At 51.7% G+C, this 27,820-nt stretch overlaps 1 protein-coding gene across 2 annotated transcripts in view; it reads right to left on the bottom strand.

The window, feature by feature from the left end:
* Positions 1-1,347: 1,347 nt before the first annotated feature.
* LOC114071019 (tyrosine-protein phosphatase non-receptor type 11-like) overlaps positions 1,348-27,820 on the bottom strand; it is a 33,548-nt gene continuing 7,075 nt past the window's right edge. The window contains exons 1-16 of one of the 2 annotated variants that reach the window (XM_027908676.1): positions 24,330-24,434; positions 16,457-16,579; positions 11,270-11,464; positions 9,570-9,762; positions 9,362-9,481; positions 9,018-9,131; positions 8,493-8,589; positions 7,816-7,895; positions 7,011-7,166; positions 5,631-5,762; positions 5,199-5,353; positions 4,055-4,122; positions 3,223-3,374; positions 2,913-3,013; positions 2,100-2,211; positions 1,348-1,657 (exon numbers count right to left, since the gene is read on the bottom strand). In XM_027908676.1, coding sequence (XP_027764477.1) covers positions 2,124-2,211; positions 2,913-3,013; positions 3,223-3,374; positions 4,055-4,122; positions 5,199-5,353; positions 5,631-5,762; positions 7,011-7,166; positions 7,816-7,895; positions 8,493-8,589; positions 9,018-9,131; positions 9,362-9,481; positions 9,570-9,762; positions 11,270-11,464; positions 16,457-16,579; positions 24,330-24,337 — 1,782 coding nt within the window. In that variant the 5' untranslated portion in view covers positions 24,338-24,434 and the 3' untranslated portion in view covers positions 1,348-1,657; positions 2,100-2,123. Of the gene's footprint in view, positions 1,658-2,099; positions 2,212-2,912; positions 3,014-3,222; positions 3,375-4,054; positions 4,123-5,198; positions 5,354-5,630; positions 5,763-7,010; positions 7,167-7,815; positions 7,896-8,492; positions 8,590-9,017; positions 9,132-9,361; positions 9,482-9,569; positions 9,763-11,269; positions 11,465-16,456; positions 16,580-24,329; positions 24,435-27,820 lie in introns of those variants that run through there. The other variant, XM_027908675.1, reaches the window with a different exon arrangement.

A 27,820-nucleotide genomic window follows, 5' to 3' on the forward strand; every position in this document is an offset into this window, starting at 1 on the left:
GTCCTCACAACTGTTCCCACAACTGTCACAGCCTCCTCGTGGGGGTTGTCCCTTTACACCTCCCCAGCTCACTGTGGACTGGGAAATAAAGGCTGAAGGGTTTTGGTAACTCACAGCTGAACCTCTCCCTCCTTCTGGTCAAAGGGAGGGAAAACAGGGCCCTGAACAGCAGCATTGAGGATGTCCCACTGTTCACACCATCAGCCACTTTCCCAGAAAACAAACTACATAAAAGAACGGAAAAAAGAAAGAAAAAAAGAAAGAAAGAAAAAAATAAAAGCCTTGAGAATATTCAACATTTATTAAAAGTGCAATAAAAATAAACAGTTCTCCTGCCCCTGGGACGAGGGAGCAGAAAGACCAGCCAGGAATTACAGCCAAGGTGTGTCACTGTGCATTTGTTCAGACCTTTGGCTCAGCACTAACACCCCAACCATGAGGAGTCCTTCCCATTCCAGGGATGCAGGAGGACTGGGACATCAGCCCTGTGCCTGCTCTGGGGGTTCAGGCACTTTGTCCTCGGACCCAAAACCGCTCTGGGGGTTCAGGCACTGGCTTTCAGACCCAAGGCTCCCCCCAGAACACATTTCCAGGCTGATGGATCCTGCAGGAAGGGGTTCTTTGGCAGGACTTAGGGCTGGGACTGCAGGAAACACCAAGGCTTAAGAGAGCTGGAACGCTCCACTGGGTGACACGCTCGTCTCCTGGCACTGGCCAGGTCACAAACACAACCTACAACACCCCTATCAGCAGATACAACACTTGCCTTGCCACAGAGGTGCAGGGGGGGTGGAAAAAAGGGGTCGTGCAGCAAAGGAATGGCAGAGCTGCATCAAGCTTAGAGGGGCCCAGCTCCAGAAATTCAGCTCAGATCATCAGGCTGCTCTCAGGAGGGGTGGCTAAAAGCTCAGTGCACAGAGCTGTGTCCCTGCTCCTCAGCACCCAGGGGTGGCACCTCAAGCTCAGCCCCACGAGGATGGAGGTGCTCCTCTGGTGCCTCCAAATTCTGCTGGAGAGTTAAAGAGTTTGCAGGCTGCAGGCTCTCACACGGGGAGCGGGGATCGTTCCAACGTGGCTTTTTGCATAAAAATCTAGAACTGCTACAGCCAAAAAGGAGGTGTGAGGAGAGCTATCAGCTGGGTCCAGGCAGTGCCCTCCACTTCTCACCCTCACAGAGGCAGAGTTACTGCAGGATTTAGGCTTGAGAACGTTTTGTAGCTTAGAAATGGTTGACCCGATGAAAACGTGACAGGTTCTGCTAAAGCCCCGAGTGGGCAACAACCCTGGGAAAGCTTCAAGCAAAGAGTTGTCTCTGCTCCTTTGTGTGTAAAAAATAAGAATTTTAAATTAAAAAAGTAAAAAAAAAACCAACAAAACCAAAAAAACCAACCCTGAAGCTGAGCCTTGATGCCCTAATGAATGTCCAGAGGCACTTTCACATAAATATCAACCTACTGATGCAGGGGGAGAGTGGGAGGAGATGCTTCTCATGAATAAGTTAGGATAAGGCATGTTCTTGGGGGCAGGTTCTCAGGCAGCTTCTCCCCTCCTCTCCAAATCCAAGGTGCTTGGGGAAGGCAAGACAGGCCAAAAAAAAAAAAAAAAAATTGTCCTCAGTCGCAGAGCTTGGGAAGGGTGGACGTAAACACTGGAAATCCTGTGTTCCAAAAGCAGAAGGAAGAAGGGTGGCAGGTTTGTAACTGGGAGAAAATAAGATTACAGAGCCAGTGTGTGAAGTGTCTCCCACTTGCTTTTACACACACAGCTCAGCCTTGTCCCCAGAGTCCCACAGCTCCCTGATATAACAGCCTGAAAAGCTGCTATTAATTGATAATATTGAATGCTGAGAACACTGTGATTCCCCCCCTCGCTGGGAACATTACAAACGTGTTTCTCTGTCGAGATCTCACTCTCCCCCACCCCCACTTTTCTCCCACAGCCACATTTTTAGGCTCCATCCAATTCCACCACCCATTTGCAGGCAGAGCCTCTGAGAGACGTGGCCAGGCCGAGCTGCAGAGGAGCTGGTCCAAAAAAAAAAAACAAAAAACCCAGCCTGGTGGTGACACTCTGGGTGACCCCCAGGGGAACATTCCTACCTGTGGAGCCTCCACGAAGCTCCTCTATCGCCCTGAATTACTCATCCCTGAAACCTTCGGGCTTTTGATGGTGAGGTTCTCGTAGAGGACGGAAGCTGACTCCTCATCCACCCTGCCAGGAAACAAAGCCCTGTCATCAACAGCCTCACGGCTCTGGATCTTTGCCCAGAGGCTGGTGGCCAGTGGGAAGTGGGGAATGGCCCAGCCAAGCTCCCTTTTTGCCCTGCCCAGCCTTGTATATGGGGTGACAGCGTGTTCCCATTGTTCTCATTCCCTGTTTTCTCCCCCTCTGGCTCGGCCACCCCTTCTTGGTTCAAATGCTTGGGAATGTAAATGACACGTGTCCCCACCCACTCACCTTCAATCACAGTCCCCTCTCCAGCACTCACAGGTGTCCCATTACTTGGGGCAAGGGCAAAAACATAATTTAGGGTAATTTATCTCTGCCTATGCAAGGAATTCATGCTCCTTAGCCCATGCTCCTTCTCCAGATGGACTCAAATCCACCTCCCTCTGCTCTTGTCTCATCTTCCTTCAGACTAAAGTGGCAATGGCACAGTTTCCCTCTCCAGCTGATTCTCCAGAGCCAGGGATAACAGGACACTACTCTCTTAAGGAGTATTTATATATCTATAGATATCCTTATATATATAAAGACATATATATATATTTATACCCCTGCTGCTGACAGTGGGCTGGGACCACCCATTTATTTGGGCCATTCCCACACGATACCCAGCAACTGGTCAGGATTCAGGTGTGGGTAAAGACACTCTGGAAAAGGACAAACATGGGGAGAGTCCCTCAGCTTACACAGAGGGGGTCCGTGGGGAGGGGGGCTGCCCTTTGGCTCTGCCCTTTTCCATGGGAGGGTAGCCAATGTTCAGGTAGTCCCGTTCTTTCCTTTTATTCCTCTGGAAGACAAAGCAAAGACAACAAAACCCCCACTTAAGGCGGGTAGAGAGGAAAAAAAAAAAAAAAAGCTTTCCAAGTTGGGGACGAATCACAGGTCGGACTCGATCTCGGAGGTCTTTCCCAACCTCAGCAGCTTTGAATTTGAGTTCCAGGGAGAAGGTGGGATGGTGTTCCCTTCCAGCCAAGCCCAAGGGGGACATTCCCTCACCTGTTCTTCTTCCAACCTCTTCTGCTCAGCCTCGATGAACTGCTGCACTGCCATGTAAACAAACTTGTACTGAGCCTCCGTCTGCACCATCCCCGAGCGCTGCCGCCGCACCATCTGGATCGTCTTGGGGATGTCGATGTCACAGTCCAGACCTGCTCCAGAGCCAGCAGAGTGATGGTTATGGAATGAAAATTAATTCCAAGAGTGGCTTCCCCTAAGACAGTCTGAAAGCTCTCGCTCTCTGGCTGCTCAGGAAGGAAGGGCTGGGGAAAGGCTGAGGAAGGGATGAGAAAGGGATGAGGAAAGGCTGAAGAAAAGCTGAGGAAAGGATGAGGAAAGGCTGAGGAAGGGCTCAGGAAGGGCTGGGGAAAGGATGAGGAAGGGATGAGAAAGGGATGAGGAAAGGCTGAGGAAAAGCCGAGGAAAGGATGAGGAAAGGCTGAGGAAGGGCTGGGGAAAGGATGAGGAAGGGATGAGGATAGTCTGGGGAAGGGGTGACTTGCTTGGAGCAAAGGGAGAGGAGGGGAACTAGGTGTGTTCTGCAGCAACTTCCCACAAATCCAAACTTCCCACCCTCGAAAGGTTTGTAAAATCGATTCAAAGAAGCTCCAGCTGCATCAGGGGCTCCTGGAACAGACCTAGAAACACCCTGGGGAGCTCCAGAACTACACTAGAATTTCAGGTAGAGGGTGACAGCCCCTCTACAGGGAAAAATTTAGGGGGGTTAGTTTGAAATCCTGGCCCCACTGATGCCAACGTGAGCCTCCCCTGGGCTGTGTTGCTGACATCATCTCCCTTCCTAGGGGGAGTGCCCATGGCCAGGCAGACATACCTTGCCTATGGATGATATCCACCAGGATGTCGATCACTATGATGGTGCCTGTGCGTCCTATTCCAGCACTGGGAAGAGAAAACAAGGAGTGATTGCAGGGGAAAACATTCCCAGAGTTAGTCAAGGCCAGTTCCATGTTCACCCCACCCTTGGCATGGCTGGGGGTGAGAGAAGCCAAGGCAAGGGATGATTCCTTGGAGATCAGAGTCTGTGATTATTGATAGATAAATATATATATTTATATAGAAATATATATTTAATATCTATTTTATATATTATATTCATATAGAATAGATAGTTTATATATTTTTATATATCATATATTTTTATATAATATACATGTCTATATTCTATTTTATATATTTTATATACATTTTACAGATGTCTATTTTTAAAATATATATTTATATATAATATACTTTAAAATTTCACACATTATATATTCAATACATAATATATTTTTATATATTATATATTTTAACATTTTACACATTACTTATTCAATATATAATATATTATTATATATTTTATACATATTATATAAAATATGTTTATAAATATATATTTAAAGATATATAAAATATATATTATATAATACATTAAACAAATATATTTAATATATAATCTATAATATATATTTGATATATATTGTATAAAAATATGTCTATAAATATATTTAAATAAATATCTATAATATATATTATATATTAGGTAATATATTAAACACATATTTATCTTTAATATATAATATATTTTATATATTGTATATAAAATATGTTTATAAATAAAATAGGATTATAAATATATTTAAATAAATATATAAAATATATAAAACATATATTATGTAACATGTTAAACACATATTTATATATTTTATATATAATCTATAATATATTGTATATAAAATGTCTATAAATATATTTAAATAAATATCTATAAAATATATATAAAATATATATTATGTACTACATTAAACACATATTTATACATTATATATAAAAAATTAAATAAATATTAAATATTTTGTACTGTATATTTTTTTTAAAATGTGTTTTTTTTACATTCTATCTCCCAGTTGCCCTCCAGCATCTCCCACGCTGACCCACGTGCACCCCCATTCCCACCCCTGCCCCCGTCTCGGTACCTGCAGTGCACCACGATGGGCCCCGTGCCCGGAATGCTCCGCTGGGCCCGGTTCACCTGGTCCAGGAAGCTGAGAACCCCTCCCGGCTCGTTGGGCACGCCGTGGTCGGGCCAGCTGAAGTACTGGTAGTGCCTCACCAGCCTGGGCCGCTCGTCCTGCCGGGGGGGTGACACCGCCACAACCTCCTGAGGGGATGGGGATGGGGGGAACCTCCCCCTCCCCCTGCCCCCAGCACAGCAACCCACGAACCGCTCCCACAACGGCCCAGGAACCGTCCCAGAACGGCCCAGGAACCGCTCCCAGAATGGGGCGACCCAAAGCGGGGCGAGCATCGCGCAGGGAAATCCCAGCGAGGGGCAAAGGCAGCGCTCCCTCCCGTTGGGGCTCCAGCCCCCCATCCCGTACCCGGGGGGAGCCATGGGATTCACTCACCCTGCCGGCCCGCAGGATCTCCAGCTCCCGCAGGAGGTAGCCCTGGGCCTCGCGCTCGCTCACGTGGCGCACGCAGATGCCCCCGAACTCCTTGGTGCTGCCCTTGTCGGGCCAGTAACGGAAGCATTTGTTCTGTGGGGACAGCAGGGAGGCTCCTCAGCCAAAATCCAGGGGGTCTGGGCCCCCCGTGGGGCAGGGGGTGATGGTGCAGCTGCCGAGGGTGCAGCTCCAGTGGGGAGGGGTAAAGGAGAGCCGTGCACACTTTGGACCTTTGGAGAAAGCCATTCCTACAGGAAATACGGGATACCTGGGGGGATCTTCTGGGGAGAACTTATAGCAGCCTCCCAGTGTGTAAAGGGGGGCTTACAGGAGAGCTGGAGACTTCTCAAGGAGTGACAGGAAAAGAGGGAACAGCCTGAAGATGAAGGAGGGCAGGGTTGGATGGGATATCAGGAAGGAATTCTTCCCTGTGAGGATGGGGAGGCCCTGGCACAGGTTGCCCAGAGAAGCTGTGGCTGCCCCAGCCCTGAACTGCCCAAGACCAGGCTGGAGCAACATGGCCTGGTGGAAGGTGTCCCTGCCCGTGGCAGGGGTTGGAACTGGATAATCTGTAAGGTCCTTTCCAACCCAAACCATTCCGTGATTCCACGATCTCCTTCCTCCACCAGCCCCAGCCTGAGGTAAGGCGCTGCTTTACCGAAGTTGTGGTCTTGACACGCAGCACCTGAGCTGTGGGTCTGCTCACTGCCTAATTCCTGAGCCAAACCTCCATCCCAAGGGGCTCCAGAGCCTGCCTGTCCCTCCCTGTCCTCCCTGTGCTGTGTGACTTTGCCAGCACAAAAGAGGTTGTGAGCAGAGCTATCTTTATCTCCTCCTTGCAGCTTCCCCCTCGTTCCTCAGCCAAGCTGCCTGTGCCAATCCTAATTAGCTCCTGTCTGCCGGGGAAGGAGGCAGTTCTGTCTGGAATTTCACTGGATTCCCTGGTCCCTGCCACCCACTCCTGGTGAAACACATTCAGGTGGCACACAAAGGGCTGTGTAATTTCTTTTCCCCCCCTCGCACAGATTGGAACACCCCTCGCTCCACCTTCAGCTTGCTGTAACACACATGATGATTTCTGTCTCTCTGTCTCTGTCACCTGCAGTCCCCCAGAGCCTTGAAGCAAATCCTGGGAGGGACACCCTGTTCAGATCCATGGGATGTGCAGAGCCAGGTGCTATTTTCCCTCCATGAAGAAGAGTTAAAACAACACGACAAGACAGAGGAAGAACTAAATTAAACAAGAGCTAGACAGAGTCTGCTTAACTGAACACCACTAGGACTGGCAGCAGGGATCTTTCAGGCTTGGGGACAGTGCCAGGAGACCCTACAAGTGCTCACCCGGCCCCGTTCCACCTCCTTGGTGGTCATGACAATGACGTGGGTGTTCTCCTGGTACACCATGGCCCAGAAGTCGTTCACAGTGGTCTGCAGGCAGCCCTGGGTGGCTATATAGACCTTGCAGTGCTCCGAGCTCCTTCCATCTTCAGGGATGCTCTGAGGAACAAAGAGGTGTGTGGGGAGGAGAAAAGCCATGGAGTGAGGAGCCAGGAATTGCTTTAGCAGCATGGTCAGCACATCCAGCCACGCAGGATTCCTAAACCAGCTGATTTCCCTCCGCTTCTTCAGCCACTCTCATCACCAGCTTCAGCAGAGCTGTCAGAAAACGCTCTGCCAGCCTCCAGGGACCTTCCTCCTGCTCTAACACACACTGCTGTGCAGCAGATCCTTCCTTCCCAGCAGGGACTGCTGATGTTTCAGGTGGATGTGGCTGGAATGAAGCCACTCTGATGGTTTCCCAAAGGAGGGTGTGTAAGAGCCAGAGCAGCATTGCTGGAAATGCAGCTTCAAGCAGCTCTTGGCTGAGAGATAACAATTTCAGAGATAATGTTCAGTAGCTGAAAATCAGGGTCAGGCCCCTGGGACAATCTGAACAGGTAAGGAAAGGAGGGGATGGAGATAAACCCTCAGACAGGGCAGGGTGGAATGATGAGATCCCTTGGCACACAGCAGGAAAAAAATCCAGTGTTTGGCCTGGATCCAGTGAAAAGAGACTGATCCTGAGAGGTGATTCCCCCTAAACTCACACAGAAACAGTGCTGGGCTGAGGGGCAGCCCCACGTGGGGTCCCCCCTTCCCCAGGTACCTTGATGTAGTTGGCATTGATGTAGTCTGAGCCAGGCACACTCTCATCCACGTCCCTGAGGGCCACCCGGGTGGTGTCAACTGCAGGAGGAGAATCCAGGATGAGCAGGAGCCGCACAGGCAGGAGCAGGGAGGGGGCTGGGTGGACATCAGTGCTACACAGTGGTGGAGACTGACCCCAGAGCAAGTTTTCCAGTGTTTCCTTTGGAGGCTCACAGAATCAGCAGGAAGGGGCCCACAAGGATCATCCCATCCAACCCCTGGCCCTGCCCAGGACACTCCAACAATCCCACCCTGTCCCTCAGAGCGTTGTCCAAACCCTCCTGGAGCTCTGGCAGCCTCAGGGCTGTGACCAAACCCTGAGGAGCCTGTTCAGTGCCCAACCACCCTCTGGGGGAAGAACCTTTCCCTGAGATCCAACCTGACCCTGCCCTGGCACAGCTCCATATGACTCCTCTGGATCCAGAGGAGAGCAATTCGCCAGTTTTCCACACCAAATGGCAGAACCAGGTCAAAAAGGGGATGGAGACCACCATGACTTGGACCCCTGCACTAGGACAGGGACCACCTCCTTCCAACCCAGCTCTGATCAGAAAGCTCTGCAGGGTTCCCCAGCCCCAGGAAAGGCTGGAGGAACTGTGGTGGAAAACCCCAACCCCCTGTCCGGTGTCTCCTTACAGGGAAGGATGTTCTTGTAGCGGTTCTTGGCCTTGTTCTCCGGTCGCTGCCCCTCCTTCCTGGGGTACAGGAGCTTGCACTCCTGCTGCTGCAGCATCTGTGGGGACAGAACCAAAGAACAGGCTGTGCTTGGGCACACAAGGCGAGTCAGAGGCAAGGGAAAGGCTCTTTGGACTTCCTAATGCTGGGAAGAGCAGAGGGAGTGCTGGCAGGAAGGGAAAAGCAGCCAAGAAGCAGCTTGACAGGGAGAGTTAACGGGGGGAGAAGGCACAAATCCCTGCAGGGAACAGCAGGGATAAGGAAAGAGAAACTGCCACGGGAAAGAGCAGCTTAAAAGAGGAGCAGCTGAACACAGAAAACAGGGAAAGAGCAGCTTAAAAGAGGAGCAGTTGAACACAGAAAACAGGGAGAGGAGGAAGCGTTGAGAAAAGGTCCTCAGTGCTGGAAAACCACGATGCTCCCCGAAAAATGGGATATTCCTCACCCACAGGCCTAAGTAGGACAGAGCAGGAGAGCATCCCATACCTCAAACTCTTCCCAGAATCCCTGCTTGGCCTTCTCACTGTGATCTGCCATTTTGTTGAGCTCCTTCACCCTGTTCTCGATGTTGGCCGCGTTGATGCGCGTGGCGTTGAAGGGCTGGAAGGTGGAGACAGGACACAAATCACCCCCAGGAACAGGGAAAAAAACTCCCAGTTCCCAAATCCCTGGGGTGCTGGCAAGAGCTGGGGACCATTCCTGGCACCAGGGACCTCTGGTAAGTGTGAGCCTGGACGAGCAGGATGAGCAGCCAGCGGGATGTTCCAGATGGGAACAGGAGTTCCCAAAGAGCAGGGGGTAGATCTGTGCGCTCCCCCAGGAGTTTTTACCTGCTTCAGGTGAACCACAGCTCCAGACTTCTCCACCATGGGGTTCTTCTTGTAGTGCTCCACCAGGTCTGTGAGCGTGTCAAACCTCTCTCCTCCCCCCACGTCATACTTCCCATCCAGCTGCAAGAGAAGACACCAAATCCACTGAGACCCAGCTTCCAGCGGGATCCCCTGACCCCATGGGAGCAGGGACAGCCCCTCTCCCCACCTGGTAGTGGATCATCACGTGGGTCACGTGCGGTTTTCGGTCCCCAGTCTCCATCTTGTCCTCATTGGTCAGCACCGACAGGACGAAGTCTCCCGGTTTGCTCTGGCTCTCCCTCACCAGGAAACTTCCCGGCTTCCCCTTCTCCGTCAGCAGCTTCTCCGCCTCCCTTCCCGTGAGGTGCCCGTGGTACCACCTGGGGAGCAGCAAAGCAGGGCAAGTTCACCCCAGGAACCTCCCTCAGGCCAGGGGCTGCCGGGGGGTGGTGCTCGTAGAAAACCCGTTCCCGGGCTCCCAAATCCGACTGCTCGACCCGCTCGGGTTTTATTTCGGGAGCAGTCCCCGGTGGCTCCAGCTCCAGCAGCCTGCAATGTCACATCCATACCTTTTTCCCCAGGCTGCAGGTGGCAGGACTTGGCTGGGTCCTGCAGGCAGATGTGACGTGGCAGCAGCGTGTTCCACTGCCACGGGGGAAATTGTGATGGGGCCCTGCCCTCGAGGGACAGGCTCTGACACGTGATTCTCACGGTGCTTTCTCGAGGGTGGCTTTTTCTTTAGCTTTTAATCATTTTTAATTTGATTTTTTAAAAAGGGGGGTTTCCATTTTTCCAGGGTTTCTGCTCACAGGGGGCTGCTTTTCACACCACAGGGAGCAGAGAAACCTCCCTGGCAGCCAGGGAGCACATGAGCTGGAGGGACTTCCCAGGGCTCACATGACCCTCGGAGGGCAGAGCTCTGCTGCGTTTTGGGAACTGAAAGGAGTCATGGCCATGAAGGCAGAGCTGTGAGGAGCCTGTGCCAGCCTCCCCCTTCCCAGCATGTGACACTGGGGGAGCTGAGGGGGAGGAAAAGGAAAAAAAAGGGGTCACTGGAACATCATATTAAGTTCTGGCTTCTTTAACTTTACTTAAGCCTTGTTTAATTTCAGTTTTCTTTGCTAGTCTTTCCCTCACAAAGAGCTGCTGATCGTGATTTTAACTTCCCAGCTGTCTGTAAGAATAAGTAACCTACAGACTAGGAAAAAAAAAAAAAAAAGCTTTAGCGATAAGAGTCACAAGCTGAAAGGACACTTTGGTTTGGAGCACAAACGAATTCTCCTTACAAGACACTGTTTTCCTCGCCCCAACATCCTCCCTCCAACACCCCCTCCTATTATCATTACAATAAAAAGTAAGAGTTGTTTCTGCTGTGACTTTTGGGATTAGCTGCAGGGGTGTTTGCGTGTCTTTAAAAAAAAGGGTTTGCAAACACTTCAGATGAAGACAAACAAAACAGCTCTTTCAGGGAACTAATCTGCTGTCAGATAAAGTGGTGTCATTATATGCCCCCAGACGAAGGGGAGGGAAAAAAGGGTCATTAATCAGGTGGAAACAGCCTGAAGCAGCCCAAGGAGAGTCATCCATCCCTGCAAGACAATCCTTGCTGGGATGAACGGGGGCTACAGGCTGAGATGGGGTGGGGGAAACGCTTCCCTTGGGGGATTTCTTGCCCAGGGGGACAAATCACCTGTTGTAGGTGTTTTGTTTCCTTTGGAAACAAAGATGTGGGACTCTTGGGATACACCTGCAGGGTTCTTTGTGGACGGATTCACTCTGCTCATATTGGATGGGGCTCTGAGCAACCTCATCCAGTTAAAGTAAATGCCACCTGGGAAGAAAGCATCCCCAGCACAGGGCAGGGCCGTGGGAGAGGGGGGGGGTTACCTCTCCGAGGTGGGGTCCTGGCAGTTCAGAGGGTACTTGAGCTCGATGACGTTGCTGTTCTTCTCCCTCAGCAGCCCCTGCTGCTCGGTGTAGTACTGCACCAGCTCTGCCAGGGTGGCAAACTTCTCACCCCCATACAGGTCATAGTAATCCCCCGTGTTCTGGATCTTGATGTGGGTCACCTCGTCGTTCCTCCTGAGGGGAAGGAAAGGCAAAAAAAATCCATCAGCACGAGGGAATGGGAACCCCCAGGGCCCAGCTGCCTCCTGAGCACCTTAGGGTGTCCTTAAAACAGCCCTGACTTGCTAAAAAGCACTTCATTAATGAGAATCAGCAACTCCAGTTCGCTCCTGGGTGCTTCGTCTGGCCTCGAGATGATTTCCAGTTCGTGCCAATCCGGTGACAACCACCGAGTGTGAACAGGCAGAGACAGCATCCTTGTCTTCCCATCATCCCATGTTAACAGCAGAATAAAACCAGGAGAACGCTGACAGTCAGGTCTGAGGTGGGAAAAGCTGCATCTGGAGCCTGAACAGTCACGCTGCACCTCGGGAACAAGGTCTTGGAGACGGAAGCCAACCATCTGTAGCAGGGGGAGCTGCAGAGTGGCACTGCTGGGTGTTCAGAGAGACACGGATAACTCCCCCTGACACATCTGCCCTGGCTGCCACCCCAAACCCAGCTGTTCTGCGGGCACAGACTTCGAAGTTTGGCAACACTCGCACGCAGGGGATGAGCGGAGCTCACTGGATGGGAATGAGAACTGGCTGTGAAATTCCCACCCCCACGACAACACTTCTCCTCCAAGAGGGGCTGGCACACCAAGTGCTTCTGCCATTCACAGCAGCAGCTGACCCTGAAGAGCTCTTGTGCAGCCCAGAAAAAAAAAAAAACGGCACAGGCTGTTTTTAACCCGAGGCTCAAAAACCTCCTTTCCTTCCACAGCTCCATCCCCACCTCCCAGCCCCAGCCCAGCCCACAAAGGCTCAGTTCACAGCCCCAGCCCCGAGGCCTGTGAGCCCTCCAGGGATGAAAAGCAGAGAGATAATCGACGTCATTCATCCCCCATCACTCCACCCCGAGCCCTCAAGGTCACTATAAACACAAAGGACAATGATCAGCGCCCGTTTCCTTCCCATGGCCAGGCCTGGCAGCTCCAGACTGGGCACCAAAACATGGGCATCCTGTGAACTGTGCCCTGGGCTCTCTGGCTGGTGAGTTAAAGCACAGAGGAGGTGCCCAAAGTCCCTCAGCTGCCCGTGCTGGAGGGCACGGCCACATCTGGCTGAGCCACACACAGCTGGACAGGGAGGCAGCACTGGTTAAACAGCAGAGCCCCACTTTTTGGCAGCTTCACTGAGAGATGCCTCCATTCCTAGCTAAGCTTCTTTACACCATCCTTAGCTAGATATCCAGGGGGGTTTCTTGATCCAAAATACTCCCACTCGTGAATCTGAGTCCACCAGGCTGATTTTGTTGAAGTAGAACACAGACAGTGACAACAGGACTCACAAAAAACCCAAGCAGACCCTTATTTTTTTGTCACTCCAAGGCAAAAGAACCACTTGAAATGCCAGAAATAACTGCACCAGGTCTTTTCCAACCCAAACCATTCCATGATTCTATAAAATTCTCTGTGATTGCAGGTCTTCACCTGCACCCTGAGTGTATCTGTACTCGTGTTTTGGGAAGGAAAGGAATGCTCAGTGTTAGTGGGGAAATCACTGTGGGAGACTGAGCTCTGAGCAGAGTTTGTTTCCCAGCAGCTCTGTCCTGCATCCACGAGCCAGGATAAGATCTGTTCCCATAAAATATGACCCAATTACCAAATTAACAGGGTCTCTGATGGATGGTTCTCAACTGTCTTGGCATTTCCATTCCTGTTGTGGCCACGGGCCAGGCACAGCTTAGGCAAACCCTCAACATGCCTTTTCCTTTGTTCAAGCTGTTCCCTGGACCTGGCCAGGTCTGCAAGAAGCTGTTCATGTTCTTCAGAAGCGACTGTAAATATTTGGTCCTCTGAGAACGTGCTCTGGCAGATCCCAGGCAAGGAAACACGGGGCACCTGGAGACAAGGGGGGCGTTTCCTGAGTGGGGTCCCACATTTCTCTCCCCCCCACGCAGCCCTCACTTCCAAACTGAGGTTTGTTTTGTGCAAAATCACTCCTACATTTTGAAGTATTCCCTGCCAGAAGCAAACCCAGCACCGGGTAGGCAATGTGAGCTGACACAGAATACAAGACCGGTGAGGATGTGCACAAAGTGCCCATAAACCCTCCTTGCACCCTCCCAAAATCCCCTGACGACCAAACCCTTCTTCCACCACCCAGAGGAGCTTCCCCAGCTGGGGCTGAGTGTGGAAATACCTGCAGGGAGCAGTGCTGCAGCATCTGCAGGGGGACAGGTTTCTCCCTCCAGCCTTGCTCAGTGACTCTCCTCTGCTGAAGCTGCCAGGCCACTTCCCTCCCTCCCCGCTGATGAGCTCCAAATCAGCGCCCGAGGATGAGCCAATAAATCCACTTTTGGCCCGTGGTTTGGCCTGGGAGCAGCTGCCAGCAGCTTGGATTGGGAAGGAGGGAGGACAGAAGGGAAGAGAAAGCAGCCACAGAGCTAAGCCATGGAAAACTTTGCAGAAATCCTACAACTATTCTCTCCCTGCCCCTCCTCGGGGACATGTGTCTGGGCACTCACCAGCACATGGTGTGTGGTCTGCTCAGCCCAAACTCCAGCCCCTGCCTTCCTCCCAGCCCACATCCTCTCCAGAAGAAGGAAAGGGAGCTGCATTTCCCCTCCCTGCCTTTCAAAAGCCCTGGGAGAAGTTGAGGGGGGGGGGGGAGGTGGTTTAAAAGAAGGAGGAAAAGGGTTTGATTGTTTTCCTGAAGGTACTTTCTCCTACTGACACCTCTATTTCAGGCACTCTTTCCAAGGTATCTGTATTGTTTCCTTTGAAAACCTTTTATTTCTCAGAAAGGAAGAAATATATATATATATATATATAGACCTGTCCAGTTCAGAGATAAAAAGAATAATAAAAGAGCTCTGTCAGGATATAATTCTAGATGAGAATAATAACACATTGTTCCACCTTTGTCACCGGGAAAGGGGGAAGATAACTGCCCAGGCTTTCAGCTCTGGCAGCTCATAAAGCTTCTCATTCTCTACTCTATTAGATGTTGCAGCTCAAATTTCCAAGAACATCGATGCACTCTTTTGGGGCCGTCACCAGTGGGGAAAGAGTAGATGAGATTTAGATTTCATTTTTTATATATTTCATATATTTCAAATATTTCATCTATTTTATCCATTTATATTTTATATATTTTCTATAATATAAAATTCTATTCCTTTATATTTTATCTATTTTATCGATTTATATTTTATATATTTTCTATAATATAAATTTCAATTTCTTTATATTTTATAGACTTTATCCATTTATATTTTATATCTTTTCTATAGTATACTTTTATATTTATTTATATTGTATAGATAGTATCTATTTATATTTTATAGTTTGTATAGTACATATTTATAGTTATATTTTATATATTTATTTTTATTGCACAGGGTTTATCTATTTATATTTTATATTGTATATAGTCATGTTTATTTTTATGTATTTATATTTTATATATTTGACGATTTATATTTTTGTCATTTATACTTTCCATATATTTTTTTTATATCAGTCCATTTTATTTTTCTGTTTCACTCAGATAAAACATGAGCCAAACTGGCCCAGCAAACCACCTCGCTGCAGGGCACCACTCGAGCACTAATTGGCTCTATTTATGGCCAAAACAACGTCGTTATTAAGCATTTACCGCAACCCTGATGTCTCCCTGTGGTAGGAAGTGGTCCGACCCCCCCCCGACAATCTGACTCTCCCTTCCTCCCCGCTCTCTTCTTTCTGCACAGAGAAAGCAGGAGGGGGTAAAGAAATAAAGGAATTCCACACCAGGACCCTGTTGCACAGCACAACCTGCACTGCCCCGGCTCGGCAGGGGCTGCCAGGGCTCCCCTTCCCCAGCACACAGCACCCTGACTCAGGGGATCACGTGCGAGGGGGCTCTGAGCTCACGGGGACATCACCCCCACAACACACACACACACGTATTTCCTCACCAGGAGTTTATTTTCCATTCTAATTAGAAGCACTTCCTGCCTCTCTCATTAACTCGCAGCCACTGCTGATGGCGAGATTACCGGGGAGCCAGTGAGGTCACGCTCCCCACCCTGCCAACGCGCAGGAAAACCTGGAGTTCTTCCCTTTCCACTTGGAATTCTTCCCTTTCCACCTGGAATTCTTCCCTTTCCACCGTGGGTCTCCGTGCCCTGAGAGGCTGTGGGCAGTCAGAGCCCTGGGAGGGGCAAAGGGTCGGAATTCTTGGGATGGATCTCCCAGCACTAAAGGAAAACATCGGGCAGTGCAAACCCTCTTTGCCAAGCTAAGAAGGGACAGCCCTGGGCAGAAAGGGTGAGAGGAGGGCAGGGTCAAGGGACAGTTGAGAAAAGGGAGGAGAAATGAGGCCGAGAGGGGTTTAATCCAAGTGGTTAAGGCAGCAAGGAGAGGGGAAAAGCATCAGCAGAGCCACCGGGCATCACTCCCGTGGGATGTGCCATCACGGTGAGGTTCAGGTGTTCCTGCCAGGTGGAAAAACTCTGCCCAGCCTGTCCTTTGCACGGAGTTTCTCCAAGCACAGCGTCGGGTGAAGGGATTTATGAACTCCCTGGAGTTTCCTGAACAAAACGAGGGTTGTTTGAACTGAAGGGAAGCCGCCACAAAAGGGAGGCCCGTGTTACAAAACAGGCCAGTGTGCCTGGGGAAGCCTCTGCTGAGCTATTTCCCTGCCAGGCACCAGCTGGAGGGTGCTGATGGAAAGAAAGCTCGTGCCTTGAAGCCCCTGCTTTCCTCTCAGGGGCTCTCACTGGGTGATGTGACTCTTTACCTTTTTTTACCTTCCAGAGAGAGGTGGTTCTGCTCCACTGCACACCTTAGGATGCCCTTCAGGGGCTTCCACTCACAAAGACCACTGACAGAACTGCAGCTTTCCTCCTCCTGCCGTTGCCTTGGTCCCAAGGAAAACAGGATGAAGAGGGATGAACAAAGCAGCTTCACACGGTACCAGAGAGGCGGCCTGGAGAGCTCCACCCAGCCCCTTGCCCCCCTCCTCACCTGCCTCTTACCTGACAGAGAGGGTGAAGTCCCCGGGGTTGCTCTTGCTGGGGCGGGCCAGGAAGCTGCCATGGACACCCCTGGTCAGCAGGAGCTTCTCGGCCTCGATTCCGCTGATGTTGGGATGAAACCACCTGTGGAGTGCAGGAGGGACACGTGAGGGAGTGATTCACCTCAGCCTGCCGTGCTTCCACCTGCAGGCACAGCCTGGTCCCGTCCATCTCTCCTCACCCTCCTGCCACGCAACAGGGAAAAGGGAAATACAGACAGCTCACCCCGAGGGGGGGAAAATGTTTCATCATTTTCTGTGCTGCTTTAATGCAATCTTTGTATTTTAAGCGTCATCAAACCACCTCCTGATCTAATTTCTGTGCTATCAGTCGCCATCAAGTTTCCTTGATCACAAGAACTGGTGTTTCCCCAGGCTTTGATGAGTACTAAACATGCACATTACACCAACGATTCCCCACGTGGCACCAGTTTTACAGCTCCTTTTTTTTTTTTTTTTTTTTTTTTTTTTTTTTTTTTTTTTTTTTTTTTTTTTTTTTTTTTTTTTTTTTTTTTTTTTTCCCCCAGAAGCTGCTGAAAATCCACTTTCTAAATGCCAGGCTCTTTTGAGTAATCTCACAAGCGCCGCACAGGGCACCCCAAAACGAGAGGGCACCCGATTCTGAAAGTATTGCTCAGCTTTAGGTCACCCTCCAGCAGGCATTTCTGCACGGCACTGATGGAACATTCCACATGAGCAAAGAGGAGATGAGCCACAATTAATGCTGGATGGTGACAAGGGGCTGGGGTTTTTTAGAGTAGTTTTGGGGCAGCACCAGCTGCAAGAGAACTGGCTGCACAGTCAAACCCTCCTTCAGAGGAAAGGACGATTTAGAGGAGTCCCTGGAGGTCTGAACCAAACAACTAAAAACTGCAAGGTTTAGTGTTCCAAGCAAGTGAAATGAGGGTTTTCAGGAGGAGAATATCTGGAAGCATTTAGTGAGCTGGTTTCTGGGATACAGCCGCCCCTGGGTCAGATTTAACCAACACGCTGTGTGTGTGTCCCCCCCCAAAAAAAAGGGTTTGCAAGTTCATCTCAGTGGAGGCAGAGAAATGCCTGAGCCTGTGTTCGGAAATACATCCAAACCCACCCTTCAAACAGAGTGTGTTTGTCTCTGAGGTACACACAGAAAAGGTCAAGAAATGTCACCATCTCCTCCACAATTTGGGATTTCCTCCCAGCCACCACAAACCAAACAGTTCTGACTGCAGGTCCTTGAATTTCTGCACTGGGAGAGGTGTATTAGGGAAGGGCCGTGGAAACAGATGGTAAACAGGAATCCCAGCGTTTCCAAGCCTCTATTCCTGACATCCCACAAAGTGACACCCTTTCAGAAACCCACTGTCTGCAGGGCCAGCACTTAACTGGGCCCCTGAGCTGCTCCTGGGGGAGGATGGGATGCTCTAATGGGGCTTAATGGAGCTCAGGGACACCCTGGGCTGCCAGAGGCCACACACAGCATTCCCACTGAATGCTAATGGCAGTAAAAGCAGAGTGGCAATGCTGGGCCAGGAACAGCAGGGGAAAACCCAAGGAAACAGCTCTGGTAATGAGAGTGGGGTGAGAGCTCTTGGAGATGCGGACACACCAGCTCTGGGAACATCCCAGCCTGTGGGACAGTGCCCACAGCCCTCAAAGGCTGCCCCAAACTCCCTATGGAAACACAGGTTATCCTGGGATGCTCAGCTGGAGCCAGACCTGGGGGATGCTGAGAACAGACCCCTCTGTCAGTGCCAGAAGAGGGCAGAGGTGCTGGGGCTGTAAATATTCCAGCATCCAAGGCAACAGGATCCCACAAGGAACAGGCAACAGTTATGTCCAACCTCCCTCCTCCGTGGGAGGACCACAACCCTCTTCCTTTTCCACTGCAGCAGCTGTTGGCCACAGCCACAAAATCGACTCACAGGTCCCTTTTCAGCCTCTTTTTCTCAACTTTCAACACTCCAAGAAGGAAAGCAGCTAAAGAGGATCCAAACAAATCCCCACGATAGGGGGAAAAAAAGTCCATTATTGATATCAGGCCATGTTTTGATGTCAGCAAATAATAAGCATCACTGTGCAGTGGGTCACTCAGGCCAGGGCTCGATGGCTTTTTGCAGGACTGAGTCACCTATTCCAGCACCAGCAATCGTGGGCACAGGTCAGGCAGAGGTGGGTTTATCCAGCTGGGATTTATCCACTTCCACACAAGGAAAACCCTTGATGTTGAGGCCAGGCATCCCCCCCACCCATGCACCACAAAAAAAAATCCTCTTGACTGATCCAAAATAACCCACAACCCCTCAGCTCCAGGTAAATCAGACACGGGTGCCTCTGGCTTCAGAACAGCAGCAACAATCCAGCAGAAGCCCTGGAAAAGGAGCTCTTTCTCCACGTTAAAAATTTATCAAATAATTTCTCTTTAATTGCTAAAGAGTCATCGTTTCCATGCGCTGTTAGTCATTTCCTCCCTCACATGAGCAGGAATGCTTTCTTCTGCTGGAATGCATCCCTGTGCTCCTGTCTTGGGATGAAACAGGATAAATAGTTGAGCAACACTGTTACACCCTTAAGAAATCCCAAAAAAAACCAGGCAGTTTTAAAAGCCTGGCCAGGAATCCTGTACCCCAAACTCTAAATGGCCCCAGCAAACATGCCACAAAGTGGATAAAGGAGAAAAAGCACCGTATCCAAAAGGATACTTGAGGAATGGAGCAGAATGTGGCACTGGGGAAGCAGGGTGCCAGCATCCTGATCCAGAGGAACTCTTGGAAATGACTGTCCGAGGTGCCACAGGGGGATCCAGCTCCCAGCTGTGCTGGGATGATCCTTTAACCCACGGGTAATCAACAAAATTCCTGAGTGAGGCCCCGGAGTTGATGGAAGCAAGTTATTCCAGCCCACCCCCTTCCTTCTCCCCTTCTCTCCCACAGCTCAAAAGCTGCCCAGGAGGATCCAGGAGGATGGACCCTGCCCTTGGAGGCAGCCAGGCAAATAATCAGCTGAGGATTTCTCCCCCAGACAAGGAGGTTGTAGGCTCGTGAGGGCAGGTGTGACTTGGGGCAGTGCAGTTCTTTGCAAGGCTAAGTTTCCTGTTCAGCAAATAGGAAAAAAAAAAAAAACAACAAACACTTCAGAGCTGCAGAAGGGATCCAGACACTTCAGATCCGTTCAGAGGGAATGCAAAGATCCATCAGCTTGTTGTGTTGGGCTGTAGGAACCGCTCAGCCCCTCAGCAGGGTGGGTACCAAGCCCTAACCCCTGGAGAGAAGTCCTCTCTCCATGTCTCTCGATATTCCCTTCCTGCACCCACTGCCTTCTGGGTCACTTGGCACATCAAAAATCCAGGCAAGGGCAATTCCCCCTTTCCCCTCAGCAGTCCCTGGAGCACCCCAGCCCACTGTCCTGCTGCAGGACACCCCAGTGATGCTTCCCCCACTGGTGTGAATCCCCCGAAGATGCAGCGATGGAAAGTTCAGCCCACGCCTCTGCCCATCAGCCAACGACCTTCACAAGGGGCGAGGCCTGGTGAGCTGGTGAGACCTGCAGAGCACCCAGAGCTCCTCTGTGTCACGAAGAGGGGTTTCAACTCACCACCCACGCTCTGGTTTGAAGCTCAAACCCTCCCGTCAGCGAGGGTTTCACACCCTGCTCTCGAGAAGAGCCTCTCCACGCGTGTCACGTGCACAGGAACAGCCTGGGCACAGCAGTTTCCATCAAAAAAAAAAAAAAAAAAAGCACCCCAAAACCTGGGTTTAGGTGGGGATTGACTAAACTGCATGGCTAAGAGCAGTTTTATGACTCCTGGAAATTCATTCCGGTGTCAACCCCGTCCCTGAAGAACCTGGAGGAAGGTGCTGGCCAGGCCCACCCTGGGGGAGTTGGGGGGTGGCTTTGGCTGAAGCAGGAAGAGCAGAGTGCACATCCAAACCCCAGAGACAAGCAGGAAAAGCACTCCAGGAGCTTTTTCCTTCCAGAAACGGGAGCAGGCACCACCCTCCTGGCAAGGAGCTGGTGCAGACAGTTTCCATTTACTTGGCTCTGGAGCCTCAGCTGGCACTAATTGTTAATTAATATAAATTCACATCTGTCCTGTCTCCCTGACATGCAGCAGTCTGCACTCATCAGCTCCCCATGATTCAGTCCCTTTATCTAAATCATTCCAGTCCATGCCTGTCCCTGGCACATCTCCCTCTCTCCACGTGCTGTCCCATTCATTCCCTTCCTGGACCCTCCACCCCACCTCCCAAAAGCAGCAGCACGTCCATGACCTTGTCACAGCCTCTCAGCAGAAGGGTTTCGAGTTTTTTGGGTGCCCAAAGCGATGATTTTTTGCCCAGGGAACTAAACAGCTTGTTCAATCCGGCTGAGATCAGAGCAGACAGAAATCACTCTGATGATGAGCACCATGAAAAACTCCTGTCACATAAATAGCAGCCAGTTAAGGGGATGCAACTCCTCTGCCTGGGATGAATGCACAGGAAAACACATCATCTGGAGGAGCTGGCATCTCTGTGGTCCCAGATTTGCTTGGCAAAGCCTGCCAAGGGTCCCCTCGGCCTCTCTGCTGTAAGTTCAAGTCTCTAACAAGGTCCTGATCTGAGCTGGGAAGGGTCAAAATGCAATCACACACAAGTCACCCGTTATCCCTCCAGAGAAACCCTGGCTTATGAATCAGGTGATCAGCTCAAAAATAGCAATTTCCAGGAGAAAAACCCAGAAATTGCAGCACACCCCACAGGGTTGTGAGGAGGAAGCCTGGGTGAACTTCCCAGGGAAAAAAAGGGCACGTTCTTACCCTGCTCTCTAGACACCCTTTGTGACAGCCTTGCTCTGGGTGCAAAAAAGAGAGCTCAAACACTGTTCATATTTCTCCTTTTTAACCCAAACAAGCACTTTCCAGGTGGGGAGGCTGGGACCTCCATAAAGGACCTCACCTGAGCTCCAGGGAGGCTCCTTGTCCCAGCCAGCCCTGGCCAGGGACACACTGCCCAATTTCTCACACTCAGTCACTCCCATTTTAATGGCATCTTCCAGCCCTATTTTAGGGACACAGCTCTGCCTGGCTGCAGGAAAGGCAGGGGAAGCTCAGCAGGTCTAAAGGGAGGTGCTGATTTCCCAGCTCCTTCCCTCAAGCCAAGGTTAGTCCAGGCTGAAGTGGCTGCACAAAGCCTGCTCTCCCCCATCCTGCACACATTCCAGGGCTCTGCCTATCACTGGCACTTCCTCCCAGCCCATCCCACACTCCTGATAGGGGAAAAGCCCCTTCCACCATCACTGCCTTGCGCTGCCCAGATAAAGGCTCGGCAGCCACGAGGAAAGGAAGCCACGGGCAAAATTAAAACCCAGGGCACAAAACCCGCCATCAGCTGCAGACAGAGAGGGCTGAGTGCTCCACAGGGGCAGAGCAAACAGGCACCAGAGCAGCGGTGCGTGACCTGGGCTGTGGGGGCAACACGTGACAGACGTGACAGCGACTGTCACCTGCCCCTGAGCTGCTGTGCCCTCCCACCCACCCCTGCACCCCCAGGGGGGGGCTGAGGCAGCCCAGGGGCTGCAAGAAGTGAGAGGGATTGTGCCTGTGCCACTCTGGAGCTCCCTCATCTCTCCTGGTGAAACACTTGGTCTGGCAGCTCTGGTCTGGGAGCCGCAGCTTGTGGAAAGTCAAGCATCGCTCCAGCTCTTCCCAAGATTTCCCACAGCGTTCCCATTCCCTGTGTGCTCACCCAGTGGCTCTGGGCCTTCTCTCTGGCCAGCTGAGAGGGTGCAGAGGGATTGGGACACAGTGGTGGCCCAGGGGACATTTCCCAGGCAGCAGAGAAAAGTCTGCCCGGCCACTCCACGCTGTGCATCCCTGCAAACCAGAGTGGGCCCCTTTGCCCTTGGATTTGGGAATCCTTGCACCCACATTCCTCAGCTCTAGGCTGGTGAATCCAGGTGTGAAGGAGCTGGGGGAGGAAGAGCATCTCTAAAACCTGCAGAGAAGAACCACTGGGACTTGAAGGAAAGACCACAAGGGGCTGGAACAGGCACCAGCTGTTTCCCTGGGAAACATATTCCCATGGAGCACATTCCCAAGGAGCAGAGGGCTTCCAAGAGGGGCAGCAGCTGAAACTGCTGGGAAGGAGACACCAATTTTGCCCGGCAGTTCTCAGTTTTCCCAGAATGGGAGAGGCAGACCCAGTTTTATCAGGCCAAGGAGTGTTTCAACACCCAGCCATGCTCACCTGCACCAGCAGGGAACTGGCAGCTGGGGCTCCTCCAAGTTGCTCAGAGGATTTACACCCATGTTCTCTTAATTAAAAAAAGGTGTAGCTCAGGCCCTGCAGCTGTTTTGGCAGCATCAGCCCCAAAGGTGTGCGAGGCTCTGTTATTTTTGGCTGCGGTTTTCAAATTTTCTGATTTAATTCTCCGAAACAAACTTGATCTTTAAAGCAACCTTTTCTACTCAAAGGTTATCCCGCTGTTAGGACCACCATAAACACTGAGCTACACTTCAAACTCAGCCAATAATGCCTTACCTACTCGTCTCAAAACCTCTAATAGGAGGAGAAACCTCTTTGGAACTCCCTCCATCCATGGCAGTTTTCCGGCCTGTGCATTAACAGATGGTTTTGTTCTCATAAAGCAAGTCAAAATTAAACTGCAGGCCCACCTGCCAGACAGCTGGAGCATTAAAAATACCTATCAGCAGCCAGCCCCAGCTGCTGTCTGACTGACAGGCTTCCTCCTGGAGCAGGAAAGCATTTGTTTAGCTGCTCTTGCTCCGATCCAGTGAAGCAGAACCGGAGCCATCAGCCCCTTCTGCAAAGCTTGAGAGAGCAGCACTGAGATGAGGGTGGGGCAGGAGCCTTGGGATGCTTTGAGATACCAGGGAATGTGAAGTACCAGCAGGCTGGAGCTGCTTCCATCACCTGGATCCCCGAGGAGGGCTGAGAGCAGCCCATGCCCGAGGGAGGGAGGAAGGAAGACCCAAGGCAGGCTCCACTTGGCACTGCAGGGCAAAGAGCCACTCGCCCAAACGCTCCCAAAGCCTCAAACTCTGCTCCAGGCACGGCCCAGATCCCACCCTGGATCCATCCCCTGCATTTCCAGCCTTCTTGACATGTGCACTGCCTGCTGTGCCTCCCAGCCAGGCAGAGGGATCACTTCCCACTCCATTCCCTGTTCCAGCAGAACTCTTTCCAGCTCACACCTCATAGAACCTTCCCTGCTTTGCAGTTCGTGCCCCATAAAACCTTCACCACTCTGACTTCACCACCCTTCATTTCACGCACTTTGGAGCTCCAAAACCCACCCAGGGGAACGTCCAGCACCCCGAAAATCAGGATGTTCCGACGCCAGCGAGTCACCGAGCCCACGGGAAGAGTGCTCAGCTTACAGACACGAGAGGCAGAGATAAGCCAGAACCCTTGACACAGCAAGGTTAACATGAGATAAAAATCTAATAAAGAGCACAAAGTAACATCCTGCCCGGGCAGGGATAAAAACCTCTCCCGGGCCGCAGTCAGCACCGCGAGCTGCAGTCGCACAAACGAAACTGCTAACGCGCCGTTTCCCAGCGCTGGAGGCAGCACAGGGACGGAGTCACCGGCCCCCCATGTGCTGCAGGGCCAGCTGAGGGAAGTTTCCACCGGAGAGAGCCTTGCCTGTCTGCAGAAATTCGCTCTGTTAATCGTTTCTCCCACCCTGGAGCACAACGCGCCTCCACGGGTGCTCGAGGTTAATCAGCTCCTTTCTGTGCACTCTCAGCGACACCCCTGAGCTCCACACCTTCTCCCCTTCAGAACAATCAGCTTTGTTAAAAATAGAAGCCAGACACACACATACACACACACACAGAGCGGATCTCCTACCTCACCATAACTGGTCAAGGCTCCTGACCCGGCACAGAGACACCGGTTAGTCCACAGAAACCACAGGGCAGCTCAAGGGGCAGGAAGGTTTCGGAGGGTTGGGGAGGTGGGGGGAGCTGCTCTAGGATGCAGAGGGCAGTTTGCTGCCTCCCAGGAACGCTCCAGCCTCCAGCATCCTCCAGGAGCGCCGGGCAGGGCGGCAGAGGCCGCAAAGTTTCAAGTGAAGTGACAGCGAGTTATTTACTCAAAAACAACCCGGCTTGCTGTGGAAGGGAGCAGGGGTGGGGAGAAGAAAAGGAAGTCATCTCGTTCTCTTATCGGCAGCGAGGCAGCAGCTGTGAGTGGAGTGGTGAGCAGGGGATGGTGAGGGCAGCCACCACCAGGGCGTGACGACATCTGCCTGTCAGCTCCCTGGGCAGCCAGGGCTGAAGGAGAAGGAGAAAGAGCCACTAACGGGCAGAGTTCTATTCCATGGAGCTCTGGGCACCACTTCCTACGACATCTTTCTCCCCCCCACCCTTGCGAAGCAGCTGCAGAGTTTTCTGCTCCAGACCTTCTGTGCTGCAGGGGTGTCATCACCTGAGAGAAAGTAGCGAAGGCATTATTGGCCGAGTTTGAAGCGTGGCTCGGTGTTTATGGTGGTCCTGACCAGGCAGGGACACATCTCAGCCACCCAGCCCAGGTGCCTCAAGTCAGGCAGCCCAAGCACCTCCAATGTCCAGAGACAACGAGGGAGAGAAAACATCTTTTATTGCCTCACGTGGTATGAGTGGGACATTCAGACAAGCCTTCAGGCACACGGACCTCTCCCCAGACCACCCCTGTGATGACAAGAGGACGACTGCGCTCTTCCAAACCGAGCCCCCAACCACCACTGGCCTCCCCTGTCTCGGCTCAACGAGCTGGGGAGGAAGAGCACAACACCCAGTGCTGGTAAATTGGGGATCACTGCGGCCCTGCAGCCACACGACTGGCCAAACAGCCCCCTCCTGCCTCATCCTGCAAGCCCCTTGCGTCACCAGCTTCCCAGGGCAGGAGAAAGCAGAGCTGGGAAGGCCGTCCCCGGGCTGGCAAACAACTAAATACCCATCAATCAAGGTATTAAATGGCTGGGAATGCGGCTGCCTCTGCAATCCTGAGCGTTTAGTCCATTATCCCGCAGACACTTAGCACAATTATGGTTGCTTTGTGGCGAGCCTTTAATGTGCCAACAGAGCAGCTGAGGCACGGAGCGAGATTTAGGGATCAGCAGATCTCCACCTCAGAGCAAAGCCCGGCACTCTGGAGGTCCCAGCTCGCTGCAGAGACTGGGAAATGCTGGGCAGGGCTGGTCCCCCAGGGCCCAGCAGGGATGGGGAGCAGGGGGTGAACAGCACAGAGCTTGGGCACTTTGAGGGGTTAATCCCACTCCCAGAACAAGAGCTGGGCTCCTCATCCTGCTAAAAGAGGAAGAGCAGCTCTTACACTCCAGGAGGATGCTCAGATCCTTGTTTTCTCGTGCCGGTATCCATGTAATGCCCACGACAATTCCACCACCCCAAACATCCACCAGCCTGTACAGCAGTCACTAAACATCACCCCAAAGCAGCAATGTTCCTGCCAGAGTTTTCAGTGGATTTGGTTTGATTCTAGCACCCAGAAACAACTGAATTTCGCTCCATCTTGAAGACAGGCAGAGGTGTCAGAGTAAGAATTATCCAAAGCCATCTCCAGCCTGACATTCCAGCTGGAGCCTGTGAGGAAAAGTGCTCCAGAAGTGCCAGGGAAACACAGGGAAAGTGGTAACAGAGGAGCTTTGGAGACAGCAAAGAAGCCTCAAAAAACTTGCCTGTGGGAAAGGCAGTGCTTGGAACTGGCTCTGGAGCTCTCCTTATCCCTACAATGCAAGCAGGAGGTGGATTTCTCCTGAGCTTAGCCTACAGTTAACAGGTCAGCTCTTCCAAAGACAAAACACCCAAGGAATAAAACCACATCCTCTCTCCCTGTCACCATTCCAAGGCTGAAAGCAGCCCTGGAAACACAAGGAAGAGCTGAACTGGCGTCCAACAATCGAGGGCAGCAAGTGGTTTCACAACTAGAACAGGACTCGCCTTTGTTCCCTGCCAGCACTTCCCTCCAAACCTGAGCTTTTAAATACACCCCAGCTTCCTATTTAGCACTCAGACACTCCTCCTCTGCCCAACAGGCAGACAGTGCAGATGCCAGAGATAACAGCTGCAATGATACAGCAGAAAGGGAGGAAAGAATAAAAGGAGGTTGATCCTGGTGGAGCTTTGAATCCCCTCCGGTGTCCCAGCGTGTTGGGATGCAGAGCCCTCCTGGCATCACAGCCTGGGGCTCAGCACTGGGGGAGCAAATACGGGGCCACAGCCTCTGTCTCCCAAAAATCCAGCAGTGTCCAACCCAGCTGGCAGCTTTTGAGGCATCTGAGCAGCAGCCAGGGGAAATTCCAGCCCGTTTTCGCTTTGCACCGGGCTGAAGAACCTTAATTGTGCCGTGGCTTGTGCCCTGAACACCCAGCTGGAGCTTTAAGGATTGCAGGAGTCTGTTCAAATCCCAGAGGTCCTTTGCACCCCTCTTCTTCCTGAGGGCAGGAAGGGCACCAAAACCAGCCACTTCCAACCTAGTCAAGCCCTTCCAAAGCACACCTTCCTCACTGAGCTGCGCTGCTGGAGGGGCACACAAGTTCCTCTTAGCTGAGAGGGCAACACTGAGAGTTCCCACAGCTACAGCAGCACAAATCCTGACCCCCCCCTGTGCCCAGCCCTACCTAGAGCAGGGTTGGAATCGTCCAAGATGGGTTGGTTCAACACAGGACATTGCCACTGCAGCACATCCTTCCCTTGCCCAGGCTGGAATAAGCCCTGACCAAAGACGTTGCAGGAAGTGGGAACTGCATCCATCGACCAGGTTATGACCAAAGGGCAAGAAGAGGCTTGAAAACACATGCAGCTGCTCCTGTTACACTGCCAAGACAACCCCCAGGACAACCCTGAGACCTTCCAGGGAAAGGGCAGAGGGAAGGAGGTCACCCTGGCAAAGGCACAGGCAGAGCAGGTGCCCCACGGGGCAGTGGTCACACCTCAGTGCCCCGTGGCCAAAGCTCAGCTGGGGTTGGTTCTTTAGGTTCCTCTGCTCCATCTGGTGGTTAGAAAGCTTTTAAAGCCGTGTAGGGCAAACCTGGGCTGCTCCACATGTGGCCTCTTCGTCTTCTGGGCTCTCTGGCCAGAGAGGCTGAGGAGAAGCTTGGGCTGAGCAAGAAGGTTCCCCAGTGAGGGTGGCAGAACATTGGCACAGGAGAAGCTGTGGCTGCCCCATCCCTGGGAGTGTCCAAGGCCGGGTTGGGGCAACCTGGGCTACTGGAAGATGTCCCTGCCCATGGCAGGGGGTGGCACTGGATGGTTTTTAAGGTCCCTTTGAACCCAAACCGTCCTGTGACTCCACCAACCACTTTGGTGAGTGCAGAGAAACACTTAGAGAGAGCAGAAAGC

The sequence above is a fragment of the Empidonax traillii genome, unplaced genomic scaffold (assembly GCF_003031625.1).
Source record: "Empidonax traillii isolate 1590-97213 ecotype Southwest subspecies unplaced genomic scaffold, ASM303162v1 scaffold1790:size96177, whole genome shotgun sequence".
NCBI classification, from domain to species: Eukaryota; Metazoa; Chordata; class Aves; order Passeriformes; family Tyrannidae; genus Empidonax; species Empidonax traillii.